Raw genomic sequence first — 16,304 nt, 5'->3', positions numbered from 1 at the left:
CTTCAATTGTGGTTTCAGTTTGTCTTTGGAAGCTACACAATCCAATTCCTGGGAATGCATGTGTTGTGTAACTGTCCCTCTATATATCATCCACCTCTATACCTCAAACAGTGTTTGCCACACTCTTTTAGAACCTAGCTCTTTAACCAAGCTTTGCCGTCTCCTTCTAAGATCTCCAACTGAGAATCTATTTGTGTTTAGACCTGAAGTATTTTGGGACAATTTTTGTAGGTACTATATGAATGCAGGTTGCAGCACTTGCAGTTTGTTGTGAGGATGGGAAGAACAGAAGTTGGATGATGAATGTGATAAGTTTACAATTCAACTGAAGTAAATGTTATTCATAGTTTTATATTAGAAGTATGTCCAGCTGACTGCAATAGACAGGCCTGTAAATCTCTTTGATCAAAGGAGAAAATGCTGGGAAATCTCAGCAGGTTTGGCAGCATCTGTAAAGAGAGAAAAGAGCTGAACTTGAGTCCAGATGACCCTTTATCAAAGGTTCATCTGAACCAGCTTTGACAAAGGATCATCTGGACTCAATGTCAGTTCTTTTCTCTCCTTACAGATTCTGCCAGACCTGAGATTTCCCAGCATTTTTGATTTCAGATTCCAGCATCCGCAGCAATTTGCTTTTATCCAGTGTAAATCTCCTTGGTCTTGCTCTCCTGCTGTAACCTTGTTGGATGTTTGACAGAACCACCATTTTTGCAGCAGTTTCTGAGAAGTTACATTTGTGCAGCGGAAACACATCACAACAAAATTCCTAGCTGTTTTTTTCCACATCTGCCTTTTCTGTGAACAGCTGAATGCCCAACCTATCCATGTATTTGTCAAGACACCCTTTAAAAGTCACTACCACATGTGCATCCACTACCTCCCTTGGCAGTGAGTTCCAGGCACCCACCACCATCTATATTTAAAAAGAAATTGCCTCATATCTCTTAAGTCTTGCCCCTTGCACCTTAAACCTGTACCCCTGGTACTTGACTCTTCCACCCTGGGAAAAAGCTTCTATCAATTCTGTCTATGCCCCTCATAATCTTGTAGACTTTTATCAAGTCATGCCCCTCCTCAACCTCCATAATCCCAGTGAGATCAAACCAAGTTTCTCCAACTTCTCATAGCTAATGCCCTCCATATCAGACCACATCCTAGTAAATCTTTTCTATACCCTCTCCAAAGCCTCCACATCCTTTGAGTAGTGTGGTGACCAGAATTGAACACTATATTCCAAATGCGGACTGACTAAGGTCCTATGAAGTTGCAACGTGACTAGCCAATTTTTAAACTCTCTGCCCCGGCTGATGAAGGCAAGCATGCCATATGCCTCCTTGACTACCTTCTCCACGTATGTTGCCACTTTCAGTGACCTGTGTACCTGTACACCCAGATCCCTCTGCCTATCAATACTCTTGAGGGTTCTGCTATTTACTGTGTATTTCCTATTTGTATTAGACCTTCCAAAATGCATTACCTCATATTTGTTCAGATTAAACTCCATCTGCCATCTCTCTGTCCAAGTCTCCAACCGATCTACATCCTGCTCTATCCTCTGATAGTCCTCATCGCTATCAGCAAATCCACCAACCTTTGTTGTGATTCAGTATGATCACAGATGATCCTTTCTCTCAATGCTATATTCCAGCACACTCCCCCCACCCCTTGAAGTCTTTAGAGTCTGGATATTTATTTCCTTAAATATATTCAGTGACTTGGCCTTCACAGCCTCTGATAGAGGATTCCATAGGTTCATCATCAATCCATAGGTTCATCATCATCATCAATCCTAAATGACCTACCCTGTATCCTGAGACTCATCCCTTGGTCTAGGCCTTCCTTCCCCCCAGCCAGAGGAAACAACATCCTTGCATTCAGTCTGTCCAGACCTGTAAGAACGTTTGACGTTTCTTCTGAACTCCACTGAATACAGATCTAGTCCACCTAATCTCTCCTCTTACAACACTCCTGCCATCTGAGGAATCAGTTGATTAAACCCTTGCTGCACCCCTTCGATGGCAAATATATCCTTTCTTGGGTAAGGAGACCAAAACTGCACACAATACTCTCCCTGGTCTCTCCAAGGCCCTTACAGCTGCAGTAAGACATCCCCAGCTCCTGCATTGAAGTTACCTTGCAATGAAGGCCAACATACCATTGGCTTTCTTATCTGCTTGCTGTACCTGCATGCTCAAGTCCTATTGTACATCAACATTTCCCAATATATCACCATTTAAATAATACTTTGCCATCCTGTTTTTCCTACCAAAGTGGAGAATTTCACACTTTTATCCATATGATGCTGCATCTGCCATGTATTTGCCCACTCACTCAACTTGTCTGAATCACCTTAAAGCCTCTTAATATCCTCCTGACCATTCATTCCAATGAAGTTTTGTGTTGACAGCAAACTTGGAAAAATTATACGTGCTTCTCTCATTCAAATCATTGATGTATATTGTGAATAGCTGGGCCCAAACACTGATCCTTGTGAAATGAAATGGAGTCACCACTCTGAAAAGAATCCCATATATTCCTATTCTGTTTTCTATCTGCTAACCACCTCTCAAACCTTGCCAATATATTACCCCCAATCCTGTGTAATTTTGCATACTAACCTCTTGTGTAATACTTTATCAAATGTCTTGTGAAAATCCAAATAGACTACATCTACTGGTTCTTCCTTATTTTTTCTGCTAGTTGTCTAATTCAGTTGATGCTTTCAAAATGTTAACATATCTTTTATGATAGACACTCACATTTTCCTTACTGCAGGTGTTAGGCTAACCAGTCTGAAAATCTCTCTTTTCTCACTTTTTTAAACAGCGGAATTACATTTGCCACCCTCCAATCTGCCAAACTTCCAGAATTTTGGAAGATGCCAATCACGCATCACTTAGTACCCAGGATGTGGATTATCAGGCCCTGGGGATTTATTAACTTTCAATCTCATTAATTCCTCCAGCACTAATTTTTTGTGATGTTAATTTCCCTTCAATTCCACCACCTCACTAGCATTTCCAGGAAGTTGTTTGTGTCTTTCTTGTAAAGATAGAACTAAAGTAGTTGTATAATTGTTCTGTCATTTCCTTGTTCGCTTATAAATTATTCCCTTTTTGAACTGTTAAGGGACCTACATTTGTCTTCACAAATCTTCTTCCATTCTTATTGAAGCTTTTAAAGTCTGCTTTCATGCTCCTTGCAGGTTTACTCTCATAACCAATTTTTTCCCTGTTAATCAATCTCTTGGTCCTCCTTTGCTGAACTCTAGTTGCTCCCAATCCTCAGGCTTGCTACTTTTTCCAGCAACTTTATATTAGACTCCCCTTAGGATCTAATACTATCCTTAATTTCTTCTGTTAGCCATGGCTGGACCATTTCTCTTGAGCTTATGCATCAGAAAAGAATGTATATGTGGCATTTTTGTATCATAATGGAGAAATTTCACATTCCACAAAACCACTGAAGGTGTTTAACTAATTATCACTTTATAATGTCATTAAAATCCTAGTTACACTTTATTGAGCAAGATGTATAGCTTTTTCAAGGGAGATTAACAGTATAACAGTAAAATTGAAAGATTTCCTATCAATTGCAATCTAACACTGGGAAGGGATTGGATAGGGGAGGTGCCACACAGCACATCTGGAAAAGCTCAGAATCACTGATAGCCCTTAAAGAACAAAGGAAGAACAAAGAAAAGTACAGCACAGGGCCCTCAAAGCCCATGCCAATTATGATGCTCTAACTAAACTAAAAATAACCTCCTGCCTTTACTCGGTCCTTATCCCTCTATTCCCTCCCCATTCATGTACTCATCCACATGTCTCTTAAATGTTGCTAATGTGCCTGCTTCCACCACCTTCTCTGACAGCACATTCCAAGCACCCACCACTCTCTGTGTGAAAAACTTCCCCCACACATCTCCCTTAAAATGTTCCCCTCTCACCTTGAACCTGTGCCCCATTGTAATTGACACTTCCATCCTGGGAAAAAGCCTCTGACTGTGTATCCACTCTGTCTATGCCTCTTATAATTGTGTAGACCTCTGTCAGGTCTCCCCTCAGCCTCCGTCTTTCCAGTGAAAAGAATGATACTTTATTCAGCCTCTCAACACTCTAGAGACCAAGCAACATCTTAATGAACCATCTTTATACTCTCTCCAAAGGTTCCGCATCCTTCTGGTAGATTTGTAGATTTCTGCATTATCCTTGCACATATGCAGACTCCCAAAGTTTCTGTCAGTGGAGTTAAAATGGCAAACAGTGACAGTTTATCCCTAATTACATGGGAAAACTTGACTATTTTACTTTAATTTTATGCATTTAAACTATCAGGAGAACAACTTCTAACTGAAGCCAGACAGACAGGTTACCTTTCTTGTTCTAAGGCACACTGTGTACTATGGAAGGTTGCTTTTCATAACCTCAGGATGTCTCAAAGTGCTTCTCAGCAAATGAATTACTTTTTAAAATGTAGTTACTGTTGAAGGGAAACACTTGTCTCAAGATCTTATTCATATGCAATAGGGAGGGGGAGTTGCAAGGACAACATTTACTTTGTTACAAAAGTAGGTCTTTTCTTCCTGTAACCCAAGTTTTGTTTTATTCATTGAAGAATCATAGAATCCCTACAGCGCAGCAACAGGCCAGTCACTGCATGGAGTCTACACCAATTATCCAACAGAGCAACTCACCCAGGCCCCGTCTCTGTAAACGCAATGCACTTACCCCACTAATCCCCCCCAACCCACACAACTTGGGATACTAAGGGGCAATTTAGCATGACCAATCAACCTAACCAACACATCTTCGGACTGTGGGAGGAAACCGGAGCACCTGGGGGAGACCAAATCATGGGATGTGGGATTAATGGCAAGGGCAGCATTTATTGTCCATGCCTAACTTGCATAGTAGTGGTGACCGTAGCAGTCATTGTGGTGAATGTACTCCATGATGCTCTTAGGAAGGAAGTTCTAGGATTTTGACCCAGCAATGATGAAGGAACAGCGACATACTTCCAAGTCACAGTGGTGACTTGGAGGGCAACTTGCAGGTGGCGCTGATCCTGTGTGTGCCGCCTTTGTCTTTCTAGGTGGTGAAGCTTGCAGGTTTGGGAGGTACAGCGAGAAAAACCTTGTAAAGTTGCTACAGTGCATCTTGTTTAACAGATGACGAAAAAGTGCTGTAAACTTATGTATCTATAAATAAACCCCCAGAATTAGGTCAAGCAGTGCTTAAAATCACTCAGCAATTACTTGGATAAATTTAACTGAACAAATACAAATATTCAGGCTGGGAGAATGAAATCCATAAAATTACCAGATACTGTGACACACTGCAGGGTAAAGAGCACCCCACTCTGATGAAGAGTCATCCAGACTCGAAACATTGGCTCTATTCTCTCTTAGATGCTGCCAGACCTGCTGAGATTTTCTAGCTTTTTCTGTTTTTGTTTCAGATTCCAGCCTTTATCTTAGAAAAAGCCTGCCTTAGCTTTATACATTAATAGATGAATTAGAACAAGTTCTCAAGTGATGTTTTAAAGGATTTTCAAACCATACACCACATATTGTTTTATCTGAAAGTATTTAAGGGAATTTATTTATATACAATGAACCTGTACACATCATGCAGTATATGAATAAATAAGATGAATCTGTTTTATAGAAATAATATTCAGTTATTAAATATATAAAAATGAAATCCAAATTGACCTTGATATGCATTAATGAAATGACAGGTGATTTTAGGAAACTGCTGAGTGTTTCTGCTGGATAAGAAGATTTATCAACCGATGAGTTACTAATCTGTACTAAATGGAACACGCTGGAGTGCATTATTATCCAACAGTGCCAGTAATCCTTGTTAAGTGCTGAATTAACTGTTGTAATACCTAACACAGAGGGCTGTCAAAAATTATTAATGCTTTTTTTTGTTCCATAAAATGTGATAAGAACAAGCACTTAGAATCAATGCAATTAATAAATTGTCAATATCTATATAATGGCAATCTAATATGAATGGTTATTATGACGTTTAAGAATTTCAATACAATTCTCTGCTCAACCCCTTGTAATTAATGCTTATCTTGTCCAATCTAATCAGCATCAAATCTCTTAGAAGAATTGAGTATTACTGTGCAGCTCCAGTCTTTTCTTAGCAACACTAATTGACTTTCACTCGAGTGTTTCGTATTTAATATCCAACATCCAAGATCCAGTTAGGCGTCAGCAAGACGTTGCCACAGACTCATTAGCTTTGCTGTTGATTTCATTTCTCTCTCTGACCATTGTCTCAGGCTGAAACTGACTGTTTACGACCTGCTCATGCCTCTTGATCCTAAGCTTCTGACCTAAACTTCTTTGTATCGGAAAGACCATCTTCTTCCTCCTCCATACATTATATGTCTCTGTCTTTGACTCATGGCACTTGCTGCTGAAATCCTCACTCAGGCTTTGTTATCTCCAGCTCGTGTTTGCGTGGTTTTCCTCTGGGTGCTCTACCAGTTTCCACCAAAGCTGTGTAGGCTAGGTTGATTGGCCATGCTAAACTGCCCTTTAGCGTCCCAAGATATATAGGTTAGGGGGATTAGCGGGGTAAAAATATGGGGTTAGGGGTAAGCCTGCTTATGAGTTTGTGCAGATTTAATGGGCTGAATGGCTTCCTTCTGCACTGTAGGAATTCTATGATTCATGCCTTTGACTAGGTTTTGGTCACATTGTCCTCAGTTCGGCATCAATTATTCCTTGATTATACTCCTGTGAAGCACTTTGGGATGTTTTCTCTGTGTTTAAAGTGCTATAGAAATACAAGTTACTATCATTTAATATTTTTATTCATTTCCATTTTAGTTACCTCTGCTTCATTGGAATTAGCCTACTATTTCAACTCTCATGGTTATAGTTTTTGACTCCTATCGTCTTGTTCACAATTGCCCATGTATTCTGTATTCCTTGTTTATTAAACTGAAAATGGTACTAGCTTTATCTACCCCAAGCCTCAAAGGATTGCATATTTAAATTCATCTAGATATAGCACTTGGGGTGAATGGGATCAAAGGTTATGGGGAGAAAGGAGGATTAGGCTATTGAGTTGGATGATCAACCATGATTGTGATGAAAGGTGGAGCAGGCTGAAAGGGCCAAATGGTCTCCTCCTGCTCCTATTTCCTATCTTCCTATGTTATGTTTTTATCTCTTACTTTCCCTTCCAAAGTGTCACTTCAGAACTCTCCATTTTAAGTTCCATCTGCTACTTCATTTCTCACCCTGTTAATGTGTTTTGTATTTATTTCTTCCTGAAGTCTTTACTTATTTATTAGTGTCTGAAGTAGGCTTATGTTAACACTGCATGGAAGTTACTGTGAAAATCCTCTAGCTGCCACACTCCGGTGCCTGTTTGAGTCCACCAAGGGAGAATTTAGCATGGCCAATGCACCTAACCAGCACGTCTTTCGAACAGTGGGAGGAAACCAGAGTACCTGGAGGAAACCCACGCAGATATGGGAAGAATGTGCAGACTCCACACAGACAGTGACCCGAGCTGGGAATCGAACCCAGGTCCCTGGCGCTGTGAGGTAGCAGTGCTAACCATTGTGCCACTGTGACACCCTAACAAATCTTCTCACTGCTTTGCAAATACTCTACATTTGTATTTTGTAAAATGTTGAAAGTTTTGTTCCTCTTTGTTCAATATTAGCAATACACTGTAAATCTATTATTCCTTTAACAAATCTTACTTATTCTCAACTACATGAAATAAAATTACGAACCTTTGTCTTTGGCTGTATTTGCTACCCATTTATAATTGGTGGAGAAATGTTACAGTGTGTGTTATTCATTGTCTGCTTCTTAAGATAACCTTAAATAGCCAACAGCTATTTTGTGTCACCTTTAAAAATGGAAAAGACCATCACAGAATTATAGCACAGAGAATGAACATATCACAATTGATTAAATATACAATAGAATCAATATACAAAAGATTAAATACAGTCATGGAGCTGAAATAGCAGCGTTGGTACAGATATCTTTTAAAACTATAATTCCACTAAATTGCAGTTTGTTGAGTTGAGGATATCTCATGCTTTCAGTTGCCTGGAACATCACACTGTGAATCCAATAATTTCAAGCCTTGATATGGTTTAATGATTCTCCTTCCTTTTATTTTGGGAGACTCATTGAACCTTTGAGCAGTGATGCCTGTGTGGAGACATCACCCCATACAAATTGCTTGTCTGTCCTTAATGAATACCTACAGATCATTAAATTATTAGTGTCTCAAGTAGGCTTACATTAACACCACAATTAAATTTCTGTGAAAATCCCCTAGTCATCATATTCCGGCACCAGTTTGGGAGGGACAATTTAGCATGGGCAATGCACCTAACTAGCACGTCTTTTGGACTGTGGGAGGAAACCGGAGCACCCAGAGAAAACCCACGCAGACATGGGCAGAACTTGCAGACTCTGCACAGCAAGTGACCCAAGCAGGGATCGAGCCCAGGTCCCTGCCACTGTGAGGCAGCAGTGCTAACCACTGTGCCAGCCTTTTAATTCCTTGTAGTTTCTTTTAATAAGCAGATTTAATCATACAAAAAAAAGCTTGTTCTAACCTGTGTGAACACAACTTCATTGGAGATACTTCATAATTTTGAAGTTGTTACAATCAGGAACTAAATATTCAATCGTAAAAATATTATGAACATTTTTACAGTAGCCTTATATGTGAAAAATGTAACAATACACTAATCTGGGAGTCCTGAGTGATCCACATGCAGATTTTAAGTCTGTTGCGAGTGCATCAATTTAGTTATTCTTGCACCTTACTGTTTTCAAGCATTTAATCTGTTCCTATTTGATTCAAATGTGGAATTAATTTCCCAGGATTTCAAAATGTCAATTTTTGACTTAAATTAATACGCATCATTCTGATTATATCTTTTTTTTTGCAATGCACACAATTCAAACACTTTTGTGATTCACCCCAAACATCAGAAAGTGAAAAGCATAGAGAACTCCCTGGCTCTCCCTGGAAATGCACAACAGCAGCTTTCAGTATTTCTGATGGGACTGCAGATTTCTACTCAGGCAGATTATATTCAATAATATTGCTGGTGCCGAGAGTTAAGTAACAACTGCTGTCGTTAAAACAGGCAATTTCTGAGGGGAAAGATTTACAAAGCAATAATACAATCAAGAGGTCCAGATGGCATTATCAACACATCAACTGAGCCAATTCTGTGTTTCAATTCTGCTTTGTACTTGGTTTAGCTCAGTTGGCTGGATAGCTGGTTAGTGATGCAGAGCGATGCCATACTGTGAGGGTTCAATTCCCACACTGCTGAGGTTATTCATGAAGGCTCCACCTAGCCCTTTGCCTGAGGTGTGGTGATCCTGAGAATAAATCACCTCAAGGGGAAGAGCAGCCTATTATCATCTGGAACTTTACCTTTAGTATTGTTAGCGTTTATATAGAAACAGCGAATCCCTACAGTTCAGAAGGAGGCCATTTGGCCCATCATCTCTGCACCAACCACAATCGCACATAGGCCCTACTCCCATAACCCCATGCCTTTACCCTGCTAATCCCCCTGACACTAGGGTCAATTTAACATGGTCAATCAACCTAACCCGCACATCTTTCGAATGTGGGAGGAACATAGAACATAGAAAAACTACAGCACAAACAGGCCCTTTGGCCCACAAGTTGTGCCGAACATGTCCCTACCTACTAGTCTTACCTATAACCCTCTATCTTACTAAGGAAACTGGAGCACCCAGAGGGGACCCATGCAGACACGGGAAGAAAGTACAAACTGCACACATACAGTGACCCAAGACTGGAATTGAACCAGGGTCCCTGGCTATGAGGCAGCAGTGCTAACCACTGTGCCACCGTGCCGCCACATAAAGGTGTCACGCAAGGAATGACGTGATCTGGATCATGTGCTCTCAGGAAAAGGTCTCAATTTTACTGTGATTAAAAACCCCAACATTATTTGCATCCTCTTTCGAGCACTAAATTAAGTAATGAACATTATGATGGGACAAAGCCATTTTAGCAGAAGAGTTGCCACGTGTAACACATCAAATATTTCAAATATACAAATGGCATTCTGTGACTGGGAAAATACAACTGCTGTATTGAAAGGCTGGGTAGAAACTGATCTTGCACAGCATAGCACACAGAAGTGTTGTCGCATTGGCCTCATGTTATATTCCCGCCCAGAATTCAGCTCCATGTGATGCCAAGGGAATCGATATTGTAAAGGGACATTTATTTAACAGGCTACCATAATTTTGTGCTGCGTACGATCAGTTTCTGCTCCACCACATTTTACCAGTGCCACAGACTCAGGTAGTTCCCCACAGTTATTCGGTTTAAATTAATGTTATTTACATAGGACTTAAAAGTGCAAGTACCGCACACGACGGCATATCTGTGGCGATGAGTGCACCTCTTTGATACAGGCTGTCACCATCCTGTCTACCTTTCAAACACTAGTGGATTCCAAGCACGGTTCAATGGTTACAACGTCGTGTCATCCTCTTGATCTGTGCTGCCCGCTGCAGTCACTGCTGCTGGACAGTGTTAATTGCAGTCTGCTCTCGCTGTCGGTGCTGAAGAGGAAGAGGCAGCCCGGGAACCATAAAGTTTAACACACGCAGCAAGTTTTGGACTGAGCCTTCTCTGCGCTGGCAGCGGCGGCGGCGGCTGAAAGGAGGGGGATAAATGAACGAGTAAGACCCAACCAACAAGAGAGGATAAACAGTTTTAAACAAAGCCAATGTACTTCAAGGAACAGGAAGCAACATTTAGGTTTGGTTGATTGGCCATGCTAAGAAATTGCCCCTTAGTGTCTAGGGATGTGTAGGTTAGAGGGATTTGTGGGTATAATGTGTAGGGATATGGGGATAGGGCCTGGGTGGGATTGTGTTCAGTGCAGACTCGATGGGCTGAAGGGCCTCTTTCTGCACTGTAGGGTCCTATGATTCTATAATTTAAGGAGCCCTGTGGATCAATGTTCACAATGTCCCAAGTTCACTAAGTCTCCATTTCCTCATGTTCTTGGTGTCCTTATAGCTCTCTATTACCTCTGCCCCTTTCCCGATACCCCTAATGTTTTCTACATCTTCCGTGCAATGTGGGCAAGGACAGCATTTGTTGCCCACCCCTAACTGCCACAGCTGAGTGGTTTGCTTGGCCCTTCCAGAGGGTAGTTGGGAGACCAGGTAAGGATGGCAGGTATTGGGTGGCACACTGGTTAGCACTGCTGCCCGGGGTTCAATTCCAGGTCACTGCCTGTGTGGCGTTTGTATGTTGTCCCTGTGTCTGAGTGGGTTTCCTCTGGGTGCTCCCACAGTCCAAAGATGTGTGGGTTAGGTTGAATGGCTATGTTAAATTGCCCCTTAGTGTTAGGGGAATTTGCAGGGTAAATACATGGGGTCATGGGAGTGGGGCCTGTTTTGGTGCAGGCTCGAAGGGCTGAATGGCCTCCTTCTGCACTGTAGGGACTCTACGATTCTATTTCCATTCTTAATGAATCATAATAACAGCAATAAACGAGACTAGCTTTTAACTCCAGGTTGAATCTAAATTCCACCAGCTGCCGTGGTGGGATTCAAACCTGGGTCCCCAGAACGTTAGCTGAATTTCAAGATTAATAGTTTAGTGACCACACCACAGGGCCATCGCCTAGTGGATACGTAACTGACTTTAATCATTGGTTAGAGGCACTGTAACAAACTCAGTGCTGTGTACTATGTTAGTACATCGAGAGGACAGCTGTAACTTAACCTAAGAATATGTTTCAGCATGAATTTAATTTCAGTCTCAAAATCAGTGCTGAAAATTTCATCTGTGCCGGATGCAAGTAATCCTGCACTCTTTCCCCCTCAGCTCATTCCTTTACACGTTGGTCATAACAATAGAAAATTCTTTCAGCGTAACAGCGTCAAACAATCAAGATTATGGATCAGAGTGTATTGGTCGGGAAAGAAAAGTCAAATGTCAGAATCCCTGATCACTTGGTATGAACAACGGAGATTTATCTATTATTTATTTATTTATTTATTTATTTATTATTTATTTATTTATTATTATTTATCTATTGCTTTCGAAAATAAGAAAATGTTTAATTTGAGGGAGAAAAATTTGTTCCTCTATCAAAAATCTTCACTTCAGATCTTACTCAAAAATATTCTATCCCTTCTTTTTTGTTTCAATGTACTATGTCATTATCTATACATCACGTCACTCTTACTAAAGGTAATGTCAAATTCTGGCTAAACTAATGGTGCTGGAGCGAGGCAGCCTCTTGCAAGCTGTCCCCACCATACCCTCTAATTCTGTCTTTTACTCTCATTCTATCACAGAATCATAGAATCCCTGCAGTGCAGAAGGAGGCCATTTGGCCTGTCAAGTACGCACCGACCACATCCCTGGCCCAATCACTTAACTCCATGCATTTATCCTAGCTAGTCCCCCTGATACGAAGGGGCAATTGAGCATGGCCAATCCACCTAACCCGCACATCTTTGGACTGTGGGAGGAAACCGGAGCACCCTGAAGAAACCCAGGCAGACACGGGAGGACGTGCAAACTCCACACGGACAGTGACCCAAACCGGGAATCGAACCTAGAATCCTGGAACTGTGAGGCAGCAGTGCCAAACACTATGCCACCATGCTGCCCATGAGTAAGATGGGTTAGGAGCCAAATGCGGGCAATTGGGACTAACTTAGTGGTTAAAAAAAGGGCGGCATGGACAAGTTGGGCCTATTTCCATCCTCTATGACTTTGCTTTTAAAACTGTACTCTAACTCTTTTAAACCCTCTAATAATGATCCTTTTCTGATCTTTCTCTATATTGTAGCTATGACTGTAACACTATATTCTGCATTCCTCTCTTTTCCTTCTCCCCGGTGTATGGTATGCTTTGTCTGTATTGTGTGCAAAAAATAATACTTTTCACTGTATCCTAATATATACGACAATAATAAATCAAATCAAAAATCAAATCAAATTGTGGACAGTGTTCTCTGGACTGGCAGCATCTGTTTTAACCCTCAGGACTTGCATGGGGAATCACTGATTGACCTCCCTGTAGGGATTCCTAGAATACAAACTCCACCTGATAAGGTAAGCAACAATCACCAGGGAGCTCGTGTTCTACGAGTCTTACCATGATGTTATTCAGTGATTACCTGTGCAAGTCCTGGGGGTTATCATAGCATCAAAACCCAGTTCACTTAGGAAATCATAACCGTGCATAAAAGGGAGTGGACTTTCTTATCATTACCCTGAGCTTGATTTGAACACAGGGCCTCAGAAAGGAAGGGACGCGAACCTTCCCTGGGAATCACGTGGAACTGAAATGGAAAAGTCGATGCTTCCCAATCTTTCCTTACTCTGCCTCCGAAGAGCGAAACCTGTCTTTCCCCCTCACCTTGCTTTGCTTCCATCTCCTGAAGTTGCCTCTCTTTCTCTTCTTGTATGGCCTTCACCTTCTCTTCATGTTCGTCAGCGAGTTGCTTCCATTCTTTTCTGTTGTTGAGTATTCCATCAAGCATCGGTGTAATAGCCTCATGAAAGCGAGAGAATTCCTGGAAGCGGGGAGGTACAGCTGTAAAACCAGCCTGAATAACTATGGCATTGAGACTTTTTAAACAAGGCTTAATTTGGTCAAAATCTGAAACATTGAAACATTTTCCTTTTTTGTCAAAACATATGTGTTTGTTTAAATAGATTTTTAAAAATTTGTATAATGCAATAAGTTACACTTCTTCATGCTACATAAAGCAGCTGCAGGTGTTCTAAATGAACCTTTTCCGATCATTTTTGGCAATGATTCATATGGGAAAGGAGCAATTCTATAATTTTCCTGTGTTAGTCAGAACCTATCAGCAAACAAAATAACTGAAATTGTTTAAATTAATTTCTTCTGGAGACACTCCAAAATGAACCGTGTTTAGACATTTAGAGTAAAATGCAAGGTCTTTTTCCTTATTTATTCATGGGACATGGGTGTCGCTGGGTAGCCAGCATTTTTTGCCCATCCCTAGTTGCCCAGGGACAGTTAAGAGTCAACCACATTGCTGTCTGGGGTCACAAGTAGGCCAGACCAGGTACGGATGGCAGATTTCCTTCTCTAAAGGACATGAGTGAACCAGATGGATTTTTACGACGATCGACATTAGACTTTTAATTCCAGTTTTTTTTATTGAATTCAATTTCACCATCTACTGTGGTGGGATTCAAACCCAGATCCCCAGATTATTATCCTGGACCTTCTGCATTAGTTGTCCAGTGATAATACTATTATGCCACCATCTCCCCTATATTTTCTATAGTATTAGAGCATGATGCTATTCCCAATTATTTCTGCTGAGGAAAAGTGCCTGATGGTGCAAACTCCACACAGTCAGTGACCTGAGGCTGGAAGCGAACCCAGGTCCCTGGCGCTGTGAGGCAGCAGTGCTAACCACTGTGCCACCGTGCCTTTTGCCTTTTAGCATCTACAATGTGTACTTCTTGCAAGAGGGCGTAGTTAATTTGTTCATGGTAATAATTGGAGGGAAATCATTGAAATGATGACAAAATATTTTTAACATGCTCAGACGTCAAGCTCCATAGATGTTTCAAAAGAAATGATACTCTAACTTATAAAACATATTGGAAAAATATACCTTGTAGACAAATGTGCACACAAAGTCGATGAAACCAACTTGAAGCTTGGGGAGTTCATCAGCTTTGTTTCTGTCCATCATAGGCTAGGATTTGAATTTACAAAAACAAGTTGTTATAATCTATGACCATTAAATGCAGAATTGTGTTACTCTAGAATCCATGGAACATATTGGATTTGGATTTAATCAACATGGTGGGTGCCCTGTTAGCAGGCCCAAAAGCAGAGGGTGATCCCACTTGGCAGTTTGTGGAAGCCATGCCCGCACCAGTTAAGTAGTTGCTGGGGAATGGCCATCCCTATTATTATGGCTCCTTGCCTCCTGGAACTGCCAGCCACTTGGTGGGCCAGCATCTCAGCAGCATCACTTGGAATGGTGGCCACTGCTGGGATTGCACCAGGAAGAAGTGGGCTCGATGGGTGGTCCACACCCTCACAACCAAATAAGTGAGGTTTGGGGATGCCTGGGCCAGGTAAGTGTGTCCTGTCAAAAACGTTTGGGGGGGGGTGGTGGGCAAAGACACTCTTGGAGAGCCAATGCCTTGGGGGTGGCCATTGTTACCAGGTGCCCCTGCATGGATCTTATAAAAGACATGTTCCTACCCACCCCACCACCACCACTTATCTCCTCCACCAACCCCAAGCCTACTGTTAAAACATTCGTGGCAGTAGGAACATTAATTGGTCACTTAAGACCCTCCTGCATGGGAGGGCCAACCTCCTCCTTCCCCACTGCTAGTAAGATGGCATGGAGGTCACAAGAGTCACAAGATGACTTCCGTTTTCTCACATCACTTTATGGCCCCCCACCCACACCTTCCAGACTGGCCCCCGAGGCCTGGTACAACCCAGTGCATAATTTCTAATACTGTTCAGTCAATAATTGTTAGTTATGTAACTTAACTTGTTTCTGACTGACACAAAACTGGACTGCAACATGGAGCTGGGGATCTTGGCTTGAGAAAAGAGATGGTTGAGGGATAACCTGATGGAGGTCTTTAAAACATGAAGGGGCTCGAAAGGGTAAACTTATAGGAGATGATTCTACTTGTGGGCAAGTTAGAAACTTGAGTTTATAAACATAAGGTGGCTTCTATATTCGATAGAAAGTTCAGGAGAAAAGTCTTCAACAAGAGAATGGTTAGAATGCTACCATTTGGAGTGATTGACGCAAATGGCATGGATGCATTTAGGGAAAACTAGATAAGGACAAGAGGGAGAAAGGAATAGAAGATTATGCTGATAAGGTGGGATGGAGGAGGGATAGAAGGATGCTCATGAGGTTTAGACCAGCACAGACCAGGTGGTCTTTGTGCTGTAAAGTATACAGAAAACGGAAGCGTTTGAATATTGTTTCATACTCACAATGGGATTCTGTTGTAACACAGTTCTTTCCAAGTCACCCTGTTCCCAGAATTCTGCTGCTACTAACAGAGCCACCTATAGAATGACACAACACAGCTGATCAGTACAGCTCTGAATTCACTGCAACTATCTTCAAAATACAATTCAATTCCCTTGTTTAGCTTTCTATCCAAGTGTGAGCCCAGAGTGTAAGGAAGTGGGTAAATGTGACTGAGGGTAACACTGTTCCTGCTCTCATTCACTGCTGG

General features: G+C 41.5%; 1 protein-coding gene across 1 annotated transcript in view; it reads right to left on the bottom strand.

Annotated features, from left to right (window-relative positions):
- Nucleotides 1-8,905: 8,905 nt before the first annotated feature.
- LOC145347244 (rod cGMP-specific 3',5'-cyclic phosphodiesterase subunit beta-like) overlaps nucleotides 8,906-16,304 on the bottom strand; it is a 61,262-nt gene continuing 53,863 nt past the window's right edge. Inside the window, exons 19-22 of the mRNA XM_080195033.1 lie at nucleotides 16,057-16,131; nucleotides 14,693-14,776; nucleotides 13,453-13,609; nucleotides 8,906-10,718 (exon numbers count right to left, since the gene is read on the bottom strand). Of these exons, the coding sequence (XP_080051159.1) occupies nucleotides 10,660-10,718; nucleotides 13,453-13,609; nucleotides 14,693-14,776; nucleotides 16,057-16,131 (375 nt within the window). The 3' untranslated portion in view covers nucleotides 8,906-10,659. The remainder of the gene's footprint in view (nucleotides 10,719-13,452; nucleotides 13,610-14,692; nucleotides 14,777-16,056; nucleotides 16,132-16,304) is intronic.

Source organism: Carcharhinus amblyrhynchos, chromosome 1 (genome assembly GCF_965287045.1).
Source record: "Carcharhinus amblyrhynchos chromosome 1, sCarAmb.v2.hapA, whole genome shotgun sequence".
NCBI lineage: Eukaryota > Metazoa > Chordata > Chondrichthyes > Carcharhiniformes > Carcharhinidae > Carcharhinus > Carcharhinus amblyrhynchos.
This window is presented reverse-complemented; position numbering and strand designations above follow the sequence as displayed.